Genomic DNA, 18001 nt, shown 5'->3' on the forward strand with positions numbered 1-18001 from the left:
ATGCACATGAAATTCGGAAGTGACGGAAAAAAACCAAATTCAATTGTTGTTTTATGTGCTGTATAGGGGAAAGCAGCTGATGATTTGGACAAATTGACATCATAAACTATTCAAGCTATTCATGATGTATAAATCCGCTGTCTATGTGTTTCTAAGTACAAGAATATAGATTTACGAATGCATCTCTTGCACTTAACCACGAAGCTCCTCAACAATCTCTTCGCAATACGTAGAAAGCATTTGCAAAATCTCATCAGCCCCGTCTTCACCAATTTCCTCCGGACTAGCCAGTAGCCACAAACGCAGCACATTGTCTTCTGGATAGACCAGCACTGTAGTCCAGTGCGGCTTTGCAACAAGCTCGTACCATGTAACGACCACCTTTTCATCCCCAAACCGCAGCTCAGGCTCAAATGCCATGTTTCGGAAGTGCACCGCTGACGTGTAGCCAGTGCCAGACGCCCATTCCGTAGAATTGTCCACAAGGTCATCCCAGTCCAGCCCCTCGTGTTCCGTGTGTTCATCCACCTGCTGTGCCGATGCTTCAACTAAGTCACGCAGGTGCTGCCGCCTGCTTGTACTTGGATGATTGGTATTGAGCCGTAGTCTGAAGGGCAGCATGTTGACGCATGGGCCAACAACAGAGTCAAGCCCTGGCATCGCTCCATTGCGACCTGTGGTCACATTGCCAAACACCACCTCCTGCACATTGGCCAGCTTTTGCAACACAAGTGCCCATGCCACATTAACCACGACAGTGGGACGTGTGCGCCTGTTATCTTCTGCATTGTGGAAATATGGCAGAGCAAATGAACGTAGAGTGCGCACTTGACTACCACCTGGCTTGTACACTAGTGGAGACGTGGGGTGTGAAGATTTGTTCAAGACCCTCTGCCAGTAAAGATGGGAAGCGTGCGCCGTCTGGTTGCGATAATGGAGTAGACTTGTCCAGTCTGGTGTCTTTTCCACAATGCCATCGTTGAATGCAGTGGCCAGTGATTGTAAAATACGCACCGTACACCAGCCGTCATTTTGCATGTGCGACAACCGCAGAATGACACGTCGTAGGTTACTGCCTGTGTTCACAAGAGTCATCTTAGTGAATATATCACTAACATGCGCCTGACGGCCATCTGCTGGGCAGAAACGATTGGAAAAGGTAGTTATCTGCTCCGTTGTAGCGATTTCCTCGACAGCCAAAGGCGCATCACGTAGAATGATTTGATAGTACTTTCCTTGGTGCTTCACGAAACGAGCTCGTAGACTTTGGAATTCCTGCACCACAATTCTGCATGCTGCTTGAAGCTTTTCCCATGAAACCCGGGGCCCAATGTCTATATACGCGTATTGAAGGCCTAGTGGCTCCTCCTGGTTGTGCATGTAATCGACCTGGAATCTATTTGCCGGGAGAATGTCCTCTATCTGACTATCCTCGATCTTCAGGGCCGGCACGATGTGTGTTTGCACGAACGAATGAACATCTTGTATATCTTTGGCAAGACTGTACGGCTTGTATGCCACATCGATTCGATCTAGACGGTTGACCCTCTTAGCGAGCAGGGCAAGTTTTGAACTCGTGAATACGTCACTCGTCTTCAATTCTAAGTCATGATCATGAGCCTTTGTTGTTAGCCGCATCACACCCAGGGAGTCGCCGCCCAGATGGAAAAAATCGTCTTCGCGGGAAATAGTCGTGGAGTCTATGCCCAGAACCTCGCCCCAAAGAACAGCAAGAAGAGACTCCATCGTAGACGACGGAGGCGTGTGTATTGGTTTCTCAATGTCACCACGAATCCATGTCAACTGTGACAGACGAATTTGTGTCCCAAGCTCCTTTAGTTTGCGGCGATTCGTCTTGCCAGAGCTTGTCTTCGGAATTGCTGTTAAAGCAATGAAGGCTTCGGGCTGGAGATAGACGGGCAGTCTAGCATCTAGCCCTGACTTAAGTGCTGGAATTACTTTCTGCAGGATCTTGTCAAGCGTCTTTTCTTCTATATCAGGTGGCGCCTGCTTTTGAACAGATGCACCAACAAAGACGACCAACATCTGTCGCACAGTCGCACTCAGGTTAATTTGGACAATTTCCGCCGCGAACTCCAATCCCTGCGGGATATGAGAAGAAACGGCGTATTCAATCGTAGGCAAGTCCACTCTCTGACCGCGAAGCTTAATCTCTGACCCTATACGACCGATGAAGACAATCGAACCGTCCTCTGCATACTTTGCTTGATCTCCTGTGCGGAAGAGAGTCCCCGCTCTGCCAGGGATATTTCCTCTACCAGACACCAGCCAGGGTGGGTTCTCTACGAGAGGATATTGGTATGGTCCAAGATACCCTGCTCCAATGATGGGCCCCTCAATGAGAATCTCGCCCACCGCACCGACAGCTGCCAATTTGTTCGGATTTCCGATTTCTGTTATCCACAAGTTGGCACCGCGTCCAACCCCTATCGATCCTAACTGTGAGGTATCCGATATCTGGGATGAGATGGCGCACAAAATAGTGCACTCCGTTGGTCCGTAGACGTTCACGAGGTGGACTCGATGCGCCCATTTTTCAATGTCGGATTTGCCGAGAGCTTCACCGGTTAGCACGAGCGTCTTGAGGTTTGGAAAACGCTCTGGATCGAGTGTGCGCGCAACTGACGGTACCGTTTGTGCCCAATTGACATGGAAAGCGTTGATGAAGGAGCCAATGTCGCCCTTGAGACTCTCGTCACTGGGGACACAGAGACATCCGCCCTGTGTGATGGTGTAGAAGAAGTTAAAAACACAGGCATCAAACGAGTATGATGAACTATCGAGTGACCGTGTATGCGTGTTTAACTGGAATCCTTCAGCTCCAGCCTGGTAGTGTATAGCGGTAGCCAGGTTCTCGTGGCTGATCCGCACGCCCTTCGCGGCACCAGTGCTGCCAGATGTAAAGACTGCATATGCTATGTCGTGTGCTGTCAGTGGTGCAATGTCTGGGGCCTGATCAATGTTCCTGGATGCATCTTGGCTGCCATCCAGAGTCGCATCGACGATAACGGCATTGCGGACCAGTCGTGCAGCGCGGTCTCTCGTTTTGGCAGCACACAAGATAATATTGGCTCCTAAAGGCTGCATGATTGCTCTTAGGTGGCCTTCGGGGTGGTCTGCGTCGAGTGGCACGAATGAACCGCCTGCTTTGAGAACAGCGAGCATTGCCACGTTAGCCCAGAGAGATTTGCGGAACAGCACAGGGACAAAATGGCCACGGCCAACTCCAGACAAGACTAGATGATGGGAGAGACGTGATGATAATACGTCTAGTCTTTTGTAAGTCATCCTTCCGTCCCATGAGTCGATTGCTAGGGCATCTGGTTGATGGCGAGCAATATCTTGTATCGTTTGACAGACGAAGCGGTCCGGTCCAACGGGCTGATGCAGATTCTTGTTCCATGTCCAAATATCACTCAGATCTTGGTCAGAAGTGTAATTCAACGAGGCCACAGTATCAGGTAGACCGGTTTGAAGGATTCCAGAGATCTGTTGTATCATGTGTTCCCACAAATTGATCAGGCGATGGACTTGTGTGCTTGAAATAAGCGTGGAATCAAAACTGGCACGAACAGTTACGGTATCGTTGATCGGCACAACCTCCATCATCAAGCCATACTGATTCAACACTGAGTGCTGGTTAGGAAAGCCTTCGACTCGTGTCTCATCAACTTCCTCCATTATATGCTCCTTATTACTACCCCCACGAACATTCTGGCTTCTCCTATGCGGCTGAAGTACCAGCACATTCTGGAAACCGCAGGCTGTCCGACATGCCTCGTTGATGGACCGTATATTCTGGATACCGATATGCTCGTGCGGAATCCAGCCAGCTGTCATTTCCTGGATTTTCACCACAAGTTCGCGCACCTTCAGATTCCCGTTTACATCGATTAGAATAGGTACGGTAGTCACAGCTGGTCCAATGACTTTGTCTATCCCGTCAATTGGAGCATTGCGACCTGTGAGGATTGTTCCCAACAAGACTTTTTCGTTGCCAGTAACATGCGATACTACAGCAGCCCAGCTGCCATAGAGAAGCCCCGAGAGGCCAATATTTGTTGAGGTTGCGCTAACGTCTGTAGCAATTGTCTTCTCTAGGTATGTTTCCGGTCTTGGGTCGTAGTTATGAGATGGGAGGGATGGGAAGACAGCGCCGTCTTCCGCGCCTGCAAGTTGTTGAGCCCAGAAGGCCTTGGAGTCTTCTTTTCGTTGTGTCAAGATGTATTTTACCAATGGTCGCATGTCCAGAGGTTTGGTCTCCAATCTTTCACCGGAGTATGCTTTGCGGACGTCATCTTCAACAATGGGAAGAGTCCAACCGTCGTATGTAGCGTGATGAATAGTCCAAACGAGATAACGTTTTCTATCGGGTCCATGGATAATCGCCCACTTAGTAAGTCGTGTTCCCGGTCCCATATAGACACTATCAGCATGCTGAAGAAATGCATACATGCTGTCATATGAGTCCCATGCAATTGACTGCTCGTCTACGACCACCTGGCTGACACCGTAGCTCTCAAGGTCAACCAGTCGAGTACGTAGAATGCGGTGCATGTGTGCCACACTTGTCCAAGCAGCACGAAGTCTACTTTCATCGACATTCTTAGGAACTTGGTATAACCTCATGCTGGTGAAAGAGCCGGGATATCTGATACTAGCAGCCAGCATACTTTCCTGCAGAGGCGTGCATGGGTATACGTCCTCAATTTTCTCATGAGCGTCAACACCGCACTTGACAGCAATCTCTGAGCGAATAGACTCAACATCTGGTGAGCCTCCAAGCAGCTGGAAGGGCTGCACGTTGAACGACTCTGGTGTCCATTTGTTTCTATTCTCAAAATTCACGACTAAATCGGACAATTTGGGCGTTGCAAAAACGTCCGCCACGCGCAGGTCGATGCCCATCTTTCGAGCACTAGCTACCAGTTTCATTGCCGAGATTGAGTCACCGTTGAGATTGAAGAAATTATCGTCTGCTCCAATGTGTTCCACCGGGATTCCTAGAACCGCTGACCATAGCTCCTGCATGGCCGTTTCCTTTGGAGTAGAAGGCTTTCGACGGATAATTTGCCGGTTTGAATACCCTCTGTATACATTCTCAGCTTTCGCTGTGTCGGCTAGTTCTATAAGTCTTTTCCTGTCGATTTTGCCGTTGCGCGTGCGCGGAAGTGTTGTGATAAAATAGTATACAGAGGGAACCATGTATTTGGGAAGTACAGCTTCGATCTGTTCGTCAAGATGTTCCAGTGCGTTGATGGCTGTTTGTTTAGGGCTTGAAAATTGACAAATGCCTGTCGTATCTGTCTTGCCAGTGACGAGGAAAGCTGCCAGTCGTTGGTCCTCGCCAGAGCTTGAATGTCCCAGGATACCACAAACAACTGGTCCGACATGGTCTGCTAGGAATTTGCTGACATGATATTGGACCTCTTCAAGCTCGATACGCTGACCATGTAGTTTGACTTGGAGATCCTTGCGAGAAACAAAATGGATATTTCCATCTTCGTCATATCGTGCCAGATCTCCAGAAAGAAACGCTTTTCTGGAGCTTACACTCTGTCTTTGCTCACTTGCAGGATGCAAACTTGGAAGGTTGAGCGACAGGTATGATGCGCTAGTCAGCTTTTCATTACCGTAGTAACCTTTGCCCACAATCGGGCCTTCAATCAAGATCTCACCCACTGCCCCAACGGGCATCAGTCGGCGATAGTTTTGCGGGTCGACGATCCAAACCACACATGCAGAGCCCTTTCCGATGCCAGCAAGGGGAGCTTTGGCGTCTATGCCAGGGTTTATGGTTGAAACAGACGTACATTCTGATGGCCCATAGCAGATAACCACTCGTGCTTTAGGCTTCCACAACTCAAACTCACGCGGGTCCACCGGTTCTCCGGACAGGATAAGTGTTTCAATATCGGGAAGTTGACCCGGGTCAAGTAACCGGGCAACCGATGCTGTGAGCTCAATGAGAGTTGCAGCGGATTTGATTAATGCCCCGGAAAGGTCGTTTTGTCTTTCCTCTTCGTTTGGAACAACGAGCGTGCCCCCGACACTGAGGACTTTGAATATCATGTTCCAGCTCACATCAAAGCTATATGAGGCAAACTCGAATGCTCGTGTGTTCTTGGTGAATCCAGATTCTGCCGTTTGGTATTGGACGGCCGATGAGAGTGCTCGGTGTGTTTGCATGACACCCTTCGGTGTTCCAGTGGTACCAGATGTAAAGAGAATGCAGGCGTTGTCGTCGAGCTGAGCCAAGTCAGGGTGCTGGAAATCCTCAGCTGTACCAGGACCAGGCTCGAGACATGCTTCAATCAGAACATGGTTCTCGGCAAGACTCTCAGCCATTTCTCGAACGGACCCATCAGTAAGGATGACCTTTGGCTTGACTTGATCTATCACAGCCAACAGTCGATTTAGTGGCTGTTTTGAATCCAGGGGTAAGAAAGCTGCGCCTGTTTTTAGAACAGCCAATGCTGCTACAGGAACATAGCCGGACTTAGGCGAGAGAAGAGGAATGACTGAGCCTCGGCCTACCCCATGTTTGTGAAGCTGCAATGAAAGAGAGTATGACAATTTGTCCAATTGCGAGTATGATATTTTCGAGTCCCACGCGTCAATAGCTATTTTGTCCGCATGCTCATTTGCGCTTCCCAGAATTACTTCATGGAGAAGGCGATTACTTGATGGCGGAATATCGGGGCTCCATCTCAATATATCCTCGAGGTCTTCCCTTCCTAGACCGCCAATTTCGGAAATAGGTGCATTTTTGTTAAACGAGGAAAGCACATTCTCCAATCGGCCCGTAAGACGCTCGATTTCTCGCCGGTTGAGGATGGCTGGGTCATAAACAACCTGCAGGTCGACATGGATTTTCGAAGGGAAGACAAACAAGACCAATGCGAATGTGTGGAAGGCTTCTCCTTCTTTGCTCTCGACTTCATAAGTCGAGGTTTTGATTGCATCAGCGTCTTCACTGCTCGATTCTGAGCTGGGCGTGATAACAATGAGTGTCTGAACTTTACATGCATTCCGTGTATCTTCGTTGATTTTCTCGATATTCTTGATTCCAATATGCTGATATGGTGCCATATCGGCTGTGTCTTTTTCAACGCCATCCAATAGCTCGAGAGCTTTCTGATGCTCGTTCTCCAGCTGTATGCGGATCGGTACTGGAGTGATTGTTGGACCAACTACTTGCTCGATCCCCTCGACTGGAATATTGCGTCCAGCAAGAGTCGCAGCAAATACAACATCTTTGGAACCGGAAATTTTAGAAATAATCAGTGCCCACGCAGCGTGCACTTTGGCCTGCAGGTTCCTGAGAAACCTACCGTCTGGGCGGATTGTGCGATTGAATACCTGTGTTGGCCGCACCTGATAATGTGCTGATGGCAATTGTGGGTAGACGTTGACAGAAGTACATCCTTCAAGACGAGTTTTCCAAAACTCTTGTGCTTTTATGGGATCTTGTGAGGTGATATAACGAACAACTGCGTTGAAACTGGGTGGCCTGTGGATTGTACGTTCCTGATATGCCCGACGGAGCTGCTCATCGATGATCAAGACTGACCACTCGTCGTAAAGGGCATGATGTATTGTCCACGCAACTTTGGAAGAGTCCGTATCATGAATGATGGCTAGTTCGCATAATGAACTACCTAAGTCTCTGTTCGAGGCTGTGGACGAGTCGATATACGACTGCAGGCTGTTATACTCGTTCCATGTATGTCCTTTGGTGATGACTTGAACCAAACCGAGATTGTCAACCTCGACAAAACGCGTGCGCAGAATTGCATTAGTGTTTATGACTATGTCCCACGCTTGCACTAGCTTTTCAACGTCGATGTTTGCTGGGACCTCATACACCGACCGCTTCATATAAGCTTGAGGTTGTTTCAGAGTCAAGGCAACAAGCTCTGTTTGCAATGGTGTCGATGGGTAAATATCTTCAATCTCATTCACAGGTATACCACAGGTGGCAGCGACATCGACCAATATTTTCTCGTGGTTGGATGAATCTACCATGGAAAACGGGATTGGCGAAGTCGATGGCGCTTGCAGAGATCTAATCCTGAGTGCCATCGCTGATAGTTTGGAATGATTTTTAATATCACCGATAGTCAAGCCAAGATCCTGTTTTCGCGATAGATTTGACAGTTTCATAGCCGTAATGGAGTCGCCGCCCACGTCAACAAAATCAGTATCTGGTGAAAGCGATATGTTCTTTTGGCCAAGAGATGTAGCCCAAAGTGAACCCAGTATAGTTTCGTTTTCTGTAAGAGGTCCATACAGACATTCAATACTGCCTTCGTTCTCTTGCTCCATGGATGTTAATAAAAGCTCGGGACCTAATGATCTCAAATTTAGACGGTCTACTTTGCCGGACTTGTTCCTAGGGATATCGGCAATACGAAGAAAGAATTCGGGCACCATATACGGTGGAAGCCGCTTGCTGAGATATGCTCTGGTGGAGTGTGTGTCTAACTGGTCAGCTGCGGACAAAGCACAGAACGCCACGAGCATGGGTCGACTAGAGGATGGGTGAATGACAACTTCGCATATGGTTGAAACATGTGGTAAAGCTCGCTTGAGGTGATACTCAACCTCACCCAACTCGACTCGCTGGCCTCTCAGTTTCACTTGTGTGTCTGCGCGTCCCATGTACTGGAGTGTGCCATCATAACAGTACCTGGCTAGATCTCCGGTTTTATAGACCCTGCCTCGGCGCCCAGAATACCTCTTAAATCCACGTTGAAGGAATTCTGGATCTTGTATAAACACCTTTGCAGTTCTGTTGGGTAGGTTGTGATAACCGGATGTTACCAGAGGACCTTCATTTACCAGCTCTCCCACCGCTCCAATGGCCATTAACTGGTTGTGGTTGCTTGGGTTGACAATCCATGACCTCACACCGATACCTCTGCCAATATTTGATGCAGATTCTGGAACAATTAGCCTTGCGAATATACATACTGGCGTCGTTTCTGTAGGTCCGTATCCTCCCCAGAGATCTAGTGAATCTCTCCACATAGACACATCCAGAGGAGTCACTGCTTCTCCTCCCAAGTACAATCTCTTCACAGTTGGGACTTCCTTTGGGTCTAGCGTGCGAGCCACAGATGGCGTTAGAAAGAGTGCAGTACTTTTGAAGGCTGTGATGCTGCCTGCCAGATTGCTAATGCGATCTTCGATGGATGGAATGCAAACGCTGGCTCCAGCGATGAAACCAAGATAGAAATGCCATATGTTTGCATCGAAAGCATGCGACGCGAAATCATACACTCTGTCCTCGCGAACCCAGCCAAGTTCTCGAGTCTGAGCTACGGCAGCCGAGGCAATATTTTTATGCGTTACCTTTACTCCTTTAGGTACGCCAGTGCTTCCAGAAGTAAAGCAAACATACATCACGCGATCGGTATTTCGCGGTGAGGCCTCAATGATGGGATGTGTTTTGAGTGCGCTGAAGTCTTGGTAGGTATTTTCATTGACAACAAGAACATCGTTGCCCAGTCTTTGCGCCAAACCAACTTGCGATGAGCTGCTAAGAAGTAAATGCGCACCCAAGGTTTTAGTAGTTAATTTTAATCTGCTCTCAGGAAAAGTAACATCCATGACCCAAAATGCAGCTCCTGTCTTTATGACTGCTAACATTGCAACGGGTACCAGAAAAGACTTTTCAAAACAAAGAGGCACAAAAGTATTGATGCCGACTCCCTTGGCAATAAGTTGTGCAGCTAGGTTGTCTGAGTATTGGTCGAGCTCTTTGTAAGTCATTTGACCATCGTGACCTATAACGGCCGGCCTGTATGGATCCTCTTTTGCGTTTTGGGCAATCAGTTCGTGGATGAATGCGTCGATAGTCTCTGCCGGCGTTGCATTCCACTCCCAGATCTGCGTTAGATCTTGGTCACTAGCCGCGTCAAGCTCTCTAACAAAAGTATGTAGCGGCAAGTCACATACAGCCGAGAAAGTAGAATGGAGTTGGTTTAGAACTAGATCGACATACCCTCGTGAGATCGCTTGTTCTTGGAAAACAGACTCTATCACAACACTTGTTGTCGTTAGACTCAAGTATATGAGTAGATGATTAGTGTTGAAGTTTCGAATATCATCAATCGTGTCGTCGGTCTGGAATATCGAGCCGTCGTCAACTCCGTCCTCTGCTTTTCGGAAAACGAGGAGAGTCTGGAAATTACAAGCCGCGCGAGCATCTTCACTGACACGGGATATATTCTGAAGACCAAGATGTTCAAACTCTTGCATTTGAATGCCATCCTCTCGCACAGTGTCCAAAAGTGATTTGATGGTCTGCTCCCGGTCAACATGCAGCAGGATTGGGGCTGATGCAATAGTTGGACCGGGGATTTTGTCTACATCTTTCACAGGAACATTACGACCAGGACGAACTTCGCCAAAGACAACAGCCTCGCTGCTAGTGTGCCGAGCCATGACAATAGCCCATGCAGCTCTCAGCAGAACTGCTGGTGAGTACCCTGCAGGTATTACCCGAGATAAATCAAATTCCTTGCTCGTCAAGCTGTTTCGTGAGTTTCCGGATAGGGACATGGGTGTTTTTGGGAAGAACGAAGCATTCGAGGCGCCAGATAAATAGTCCCGCCACCACTTTGCACTCGTACCCTGTTGTCGCTGAAGAAAGTCCACAAAGACATTGTAATTGGGTATGATTGTGTTGAGCCTTTGGGAATGGTAATATTCGGAAACCTGGTGAAGGATTAGGTCCATAGTCCAGGCATCATAAACAGCATGGTGCATTGTCCATATAAGAACATAGGAAGGTGGCGTTGTTGAATCATCGCGAACAACTCCAAATCGAGAGAGCTCATTCCCTAGTCCCATGGGAATTTTTGTTGTTTCGCGAATATAATCCTCTGTACTATTGTACCAATTCCATAGCTGTCGTTTTTGCCGAACAACCACTTGGAAGAGCTGTGCATCCTTGGACTGGACAATCCTAGTTCGTAAGATGCTGGTTGCGCCAATAACAGCATACCAAGCTCCCAGCACACCGTCGATATTTAGATCATCACTAAATCTCAACAACTTATGCTGCACGTAAGCTGACGAGTCAGTTGCTGTCAGTGCAAAGACTGCCTCCTGAAAAGCTGTACAGGGATACACGTCCGTGATTGCATCGCGAGAAACATTACAGACGGTAGCTGCTGTCGAAACCAAGGAATCTACTGATGATGTTATTGGAACAAGCGAGAATGGGTGGATTGTGTTCGCAATACTCTCTTTTTCCACAACTTCGGCGAGCTGGCTGGACAGTTCTTTGAGTTGTGAGTGTCGGAACACGCTTGCAACGGTCAACGACAATCCGATTTTTTGAGAGTGCTTCACCATACGCATCGCGGAGATAGAATCGCCACCAAGCTGAAAAAAATCACTTTGGGCTGTGATCTTCTTCACATCAGTCTTTAGTACACTCGACCATATCTGTGCCAAAGTCTGCTGTTGCGGAGTAAGTTCCGTGTCTCCGGTATCAGCTTCATTCTGTTTAAGTTCGTAGATCTGATCCCACGAGATACCAGAAGCACGCAATTTCAAGAGATTACGATCAGCCTTTCGTGTTGTTGTTAAAGGAATATGGGAGGTTCGCAAAAACAGCCCAGGGATCATGTAGGAAGGAAGTGTACTTTTTAGGGTTTGTTTCAACCCCAGGGGAGGAGGAATAGGCTCAACTGTCAATGTGACATCCTTGTCTAGAGACTTTGGATGATCATCCTTTGAAGCAACGAGGAATGCAGTTAGAACCATTGTTCCGTTAACGTCAATAACATCAGCGATTACTTCCGTCAGCGAAGTGTCCGCCTGTTTAACATGGAACTCAACCTCGCTCAATTCGATGCGCTGGCCATTCAGTTTGGCAAACGTTGAAGCTCTGCCCATGTATACTAATTTCCCATCAGGTCGATAGCGGGCCAAATCTCCGGTTCGATATAGATGGCCTTTTCTGCCAGCCACTGAAGCAGAGCCTTCAGTCAACCACGATGGATCACGGATAAAACTATGATTCGAGTCATTCAGGTATCCTGGGCTGACAATGGGTCCTTCAATAACAAGTTCCCCTACGGCACCAATTGGGGTTAAATTGTCAGTTCCAAGATCCACGATCCATGTTGCGCAGGCCACCCCATAGCCAATGTCCGCTGCGTTATCGACACTGGCAATCGTGCCGTTGACCGTGCAAATCTGACATTCAGCAGGGCCATAGGCATTTATTAGGTCGACTTTCTTGCCCCATTGCTGTACGATATCTTTGCTAATCGCCTCCCCACTTAGAACGAGGATTTTGAGTCCAGAAACAGCAGATGGATCAATTAGACGTGCGACAGACGGGGTGATATCAGTCCAATTGGCTTGTAGTTGCTGGAACGAGCCTTCAATATTGTTTTTTCGGTCATCTTCGCTTGGTACGCAAAGACATGCTCCCAGACTTAGTGCCATCAGTGCATTATGAACCGCAATATCGAAACTATAAGAGGCAAAGTCGTATATCCGCGAATCCTCCGTGATCTTCAATTCCCGCGCATGATGTGCAATGGTCGAGGAAAAGTTTTCGTGTGTAATAACGATGCCTTTCGGGATACCAGTGCTTCCAGAGGTAAATACAATAAACGCAGTATCAGAGGGCTGAGATTGGGCATCTTGTTTGAATGTACTATTGGTGCTGTCTGTGAGATCCTGCGACCTGTGGTCGCAAAGAATGACTTCTTCACATAGTTCCGATGCCAGTTCTGCGGCCTGACTGTTGGTAACAATGCATGTAGCGTTCACCTGGTCAACAATAAGTTTGAGGCGTTTCTTGGGCTGGTTGCTAATGTCCATTGTAACAAAACCGGCCCCTGTTTTCAAGATGGCGAGCATCGCGACTGTTGCCCACATGGACTTTTCCATGCAAATGGGAACCAAGCTACCACGGCCAATACCTTTGCTCTGCAGGGAATAGCTGAGACGTGATGAAATCTCATCCAGCTCGCCGAAACTTGCACTTCCGTCCCAGGCTGCGATGGCTTGCCTCTTTGGTTGCAGGCTAACAGTTTGGCCTATGATATGGTGTACGCTCTCCTTTACTGGGGGAGATATATGGCCATTCCACTGCCAGATCTTCTCAATGTCGCTTACACTAGCCAAACGCAAGTCTCTCAAGCTATGCGCCAAATTGTTGCTGCGACCAAGTTGCTCTGCTACATTCACAAACTGATCCAACAAAAGGTCGGCATCGGCGTGACTCAAAACCCGAGAGTCATAGCTGGCTTTTATCTGGAGCTGTTCATTTTTCTGCGTGATGATAATCATCAAGCTATATTCGTTGAAGTTTGCCAGCGTAGCACTTAACGAGTCATCCAGTTGTTCCAACTTTTCCTTTAGCTCTTGATCCGATGGGCTTAATGACTTTGATATATTAACGCTTGACTCTCCCGGGGGGTCGACAATAAAAAGTGTCTGGAACTTGCTCCCTTCCCGTGTAGTTGCGTTAAGTCTTCTGATGTTGTGCAGGCCCAGGTTCTCAAAAGGCATAGTTTCCGAGGCTTGGTTCTGCACAGTTCTAACGAAGTTACTCACGCTATCATTACGGTCAATTCTCACGCGTACTGGAATTGTTGATATGGTAGGGCCAAGAAGATCATCGATGCCTTGGATCGCCACATTGCGACCAGACACAGTTGCTCCAAAAATAATGTCATCATTTCCGGACAATTTAGATACTAGCAAGGCCCACGCAGCTCTCAATAATGAAGGTACTGATGTATCTTGATTCGCGTTTGAGGGGACAGGGACATTTTTCGATACTACAGAATCGGCTCTAGGCTCTCGAGCTCCATTCAGTAGTGGGAATGCTGTTGCCTTTTCTGGGTCTACTAGTTGACGTGTCCAGAACTCTTCTGCTTGTTTGTAGGGAATGGACAGGACATGTTTGACAAAGACATTGAATCCTATTCTAGGTTGAATTCGGACTCCATGATATGCCCGGAAAACTTCTTGACCTAACAGTGGGATAGTCCAACCATCATAAACGGCGTGATGCATAGTCAGGACGAGGTGGCTTAAGCCGAGATGACGCACAATACTCCAGCGACAGAGCTCTGTGCCTAGTCCCAACTTATTTTGACTGTCTTCTGTGAGGTAAGTGGCTAGCGGTTGTGTTTTGATGGCCCCAAACAAGGGTATTTCGCGCAAAACCACCTGTAAGAGGCCATTGGATTCTGTATCAACGATTCTAGTTCGTAGAATAGGATGAACGGCTATGACACGCTGCCACGCTTGTGCAAGACGTTCAATATCAATATCCTTTGGTAGTTCAAATATCCCCCGGCCAACGTACTTTGTCGAATTCAACATCTCTGCTGAAATCAAACCTTCTTGCAATGGCGTGCACGGATAGGCGTCTTCTATGTCATCAATTCCAATTCCATATAGAGAACTTATTTCTGCGAGACCATCTTCTAACTTAACCAGTGAGAATCTTGCAGGTGGTTCAGGAAATGATATAGAAGACCATTTTGCTTGTTTTGACAGAGCAGAAAGCTGTGGATACCCAAATATCGTTGCAACATCAAGTTGAATACCAACCCTAGAAGCGGCACTGACCAACTTGATAGCGGATAACGATTCACCGCCGTGAGAAAAGAAGGTATCTGAAGCGTGGATCGACTTTATGTCGATGTGGAGGACATCGCTCCAAATACGCTTCAACACCTCCAGCTTGTTGTGCTGCTCCTGGTGTTCTTTCTGCTGAGTGGCAATTTCTCTAGGGTCTTGAGTACTTCCATTGACATGACCATTTCCATTGGTGCTTGGCTCATCAACCGTTTTGTTTTGCCATACTATCCATTCACTTGTGGGCAGGGATAGTCCCAACTGCTTGAGTCTTCTATGATCAACCTTGCCCGACAGAGTGAGTGGGATAGAGTCTATTTTTGTATATGCACTTGGCACCATAGATGGAGGTAATCTTTTTTGTAGTTCTGTGCCGGCGCGATCAACCAGCACTCTCAGTCTTTTTGATATTTGGTCCTTTGGCTCGTCGATGGTATTAACTACCAGGAATACGACAAGAAGCTCCGCTCCACTCTCCAGCTTCACAACCTCCGGAGTGCACTGGATAGAAGACGGGATTAGCTTTTGCAGATGTGCGGCAACTTCTCCCAGCTCGACTCTCTGTCCCCGAATCTTGACTTGCAGGTCGCCACGGCCAATATATTCAATATCTCCATCATCTGTATATCGAACAAGGTCGCCTGAGTTGTACAAACGCGCTTTATGCTGGTTCACCAGTCCAGGAAGCCCATTTTCCAGCCACGGTGCGTGATCAAGAAATTTCTTCTTTGTAGTCTCTTCGTCGTGAAGATAGCCCAAACCGACTAAAGGCCCTTCCAAAACGAGCTCTCCCACCCCGCCCACCGGCGTCAATCGGCCATGGTCAACCGGATCGACTATCCAACAGGCGCCTAGTCCTCGTCCAATAACAGTGGGCTTCTTTGACTCTAAGACGTTGTAATTTGCAACCGTCTCTACGGTACACTCGGCTGGGCCATATGAATTTATGACACGCGTACGAGTTCCCCGCCACCTAGCGAGTGCATCTTCGCTGCACGGTTCGCCGCACAGTACTAGAACTTCTAAGCTCGGCGAATCGGATGGGCGAAGTGTCTTGGATATGGAAGGTGTAGTCATTAGGCGGGTTACTTTGTACTGTTCGACCACCCAGTCAACATCGTTTTTACATTCCCAGGACGAAGGAATACATAAGCAAGCTCCGGCCAGCAGGCTAATGAATATGTCGCCCAGAGAGACATCATATGCGTATGAAGAGAGCGCAAGAATTCTTGACCGCGGTGTCACGTCGCTCAAGGCCCCGCTCAATGTCACAAAAGTGCACATGTTGTTGTGTGACAGCATGATCGCTTTCGGTATCCCCGTTGAGCCCGAAGTGAACACAATGTACAGCAGAGAATCAGGTGTGACATGAACTTCAGCTTGCGCTTTTTTCGAAGGCAGGTATGTAGTTTCCAGGAAGTTAGAATCTAATGCAATAACCTTGGATACCATGAGCTGTGCCCGATGTTTCTGAGAGCTTGATGAAAGTGCCACTTTCGCGTCTTGGCTCACAAGCTTTGCAATTCGGCGCAATCTGTCGTCCGGAAGATTTTCATCTATCAAAGTAAAAGCCGCTCCAGTCTTTATCACCGATAAAATGGCAACTGGCACCCACTTAGATTTTTCAAAGCACAATGGTACGATGTTTCCAGGTCCTATGCCAGCATCACTTGCCAGGCGCAACCCGAATGCTGTGGACAGACGATCTAGCTCTGCATACGTGAAATCGCCATCCCATGCACTTACTGCAGTGGACTGCGGACGGTTTGAAACGTGTTCAGTAAAGACATTGAGCACTGTTCTTGGCTCTGGGGCTTGGGTGGTAGAATTCCATTCCGATACACTGCGAATGTCCCATGCGCTGGCAGTATCTATTTTGTACACCAGATGTCCGGGTTGCTCGGTTAGGGCATTGAGTTGACGAAGCACATGCTCGAATTGGCGTAGAATACGTAACGCCTGAACGCTACTGATGAGGGCGGTATGCGGTATTGCACGAATCTGAACTTCCTGTCCATGGTCTAGAATTGTACATTTCAATGTCAAATCGATCTTTGAATTTAACAGCTGGGTGATATTGTCGCTGTTTGATTGGCCTGTCTCTTTCAAGTGCGTATGGCCGTTGATTGTCTCGGATTTTTTGTCCTCGATATGTAAATGTGTCTGAAATGCCAGTGGTTCATCGATTCCAGTAAAAGGAGGTGGTTGTGAAAGCTGTGCCTGCAGACTTTGGAACAATTGGTCAATATTTTTCTGCTTGTCTATGTGTAGACTAATAAAACTCAGATCGTCCGGAGATGTGTAGCCGGTAGCAAGGAATGAGACAATTGAAGAGCCGACATAGTCTTTGAGCAGAACCGTCCATGCTACAGCTATCTCTAGCGTAGAGAAGCTATTTTGAAGCCGAAAATGCGTGACGTGCATGTTGTCGTTTGAACTGCTGCGATACAGTGTTTCACTGGCTAGCTATTTCCCTTGCAAGAATAAATCCATGCGCCTGAGATATGCATACACGTAGACTTATAAGGATATTTCTACTACTCATGAACTCTGCAATTTACACCAAGCTTACCTGCGGCCTGTATGTAATCGTAACTTTGCCTAGGTACCCAGTAATCAGATTACATGAACCAGGTTGCGCGTGAGGACGCAGTACTTCTGGTTCTAGTTTAGCAGATCCATGTCGTATAACAGATAAACAATCACGCAAGGCAAATCGTACTTGAGACCGAAATCCTTTCAGCTTTGCTGTAGTAAGTAGCCATAGCACGTCAGACCGGATGAAAGAGCGGAGACGAAGGAAGCCGGCTAGCTGAGAATTTCACGTCTGACCATGTCATGAAGTAAGAAAATGTAACGATCTGTGGATTCTATAAGTAACTGTTTCATATACACCGCCTGGCCAAATATTTGAATCCAAAGCTAAATTAGTAAAGTGGAAACGCCAAGCAATTATTTCTGGGCCTCGTAAATTACAATATGGGTTCTATGTTCCGCTGCTCGAGTGGAGTCTCGAGACCGGGTGGAGACGAAGGAAGCCAGGTAGTTGAAGCTTTCACCTCTGACCATGTCATGAAGTAATAAAATGTAACGATCTGCGGTGCGGTCACATGCCCAGTCTCGGTATATGTTGGGATATTATGATCAGTGCCCATACGTTGACTTGGTGGTTATATTTACGCGAAGTAATTTTACAGAGATGCATTTACGCACTTGTTGGATTAATAGAGGGGACGTTGTTCTGCCGAACGGGGGATAGTTAATTAGGGGTACGTATTGGCTTCTTTGTTCCGTCAACTATTCGTAAATTAGACCAAACTGGTCCTTAGTATTAATCCTTGTGTCTTTGGTAACA

General features: G+C 47.7%; 1 protein-coding gene across 1 annotated transcript; it reads right to left on the bottom strand.

Moving 5' to 3' along the window:
- Positions 1–192: 192 nt before the first annotated feature.
- On the bottom strand, positions 193–17070 carry TRUGW13939_08767 (uncharacterized protein; the record flags this gene model as incomplete). The annotated part of the gene is made up of 2 exons (XM_035491896.1): positions 193–9952; positions 10031–17070. 2 exons carry the CDS (start codon positions 17068–17070, stop codon positions 193–195), a joined length of 16800 nt encoding a protein of 5599 aa, XP_035347789.1.
- Positions 17071–18001: the final 931 nt, after the last annotated feature.

Source organism: Talaromyces rugulosus, chromosome V (genome assembly GCF_013368755.1).
Source record: "Talaromyces rugulosus chromosome V, complete sequence".
In the NCBI taxonomy this organism is placed as follows: Eukaryota; Fungi; Ascomycota; class Eurotiomycetes; order Eurotiales; family Trichocomaceae; genus Talaromyces; species Talaromyces rugulosus.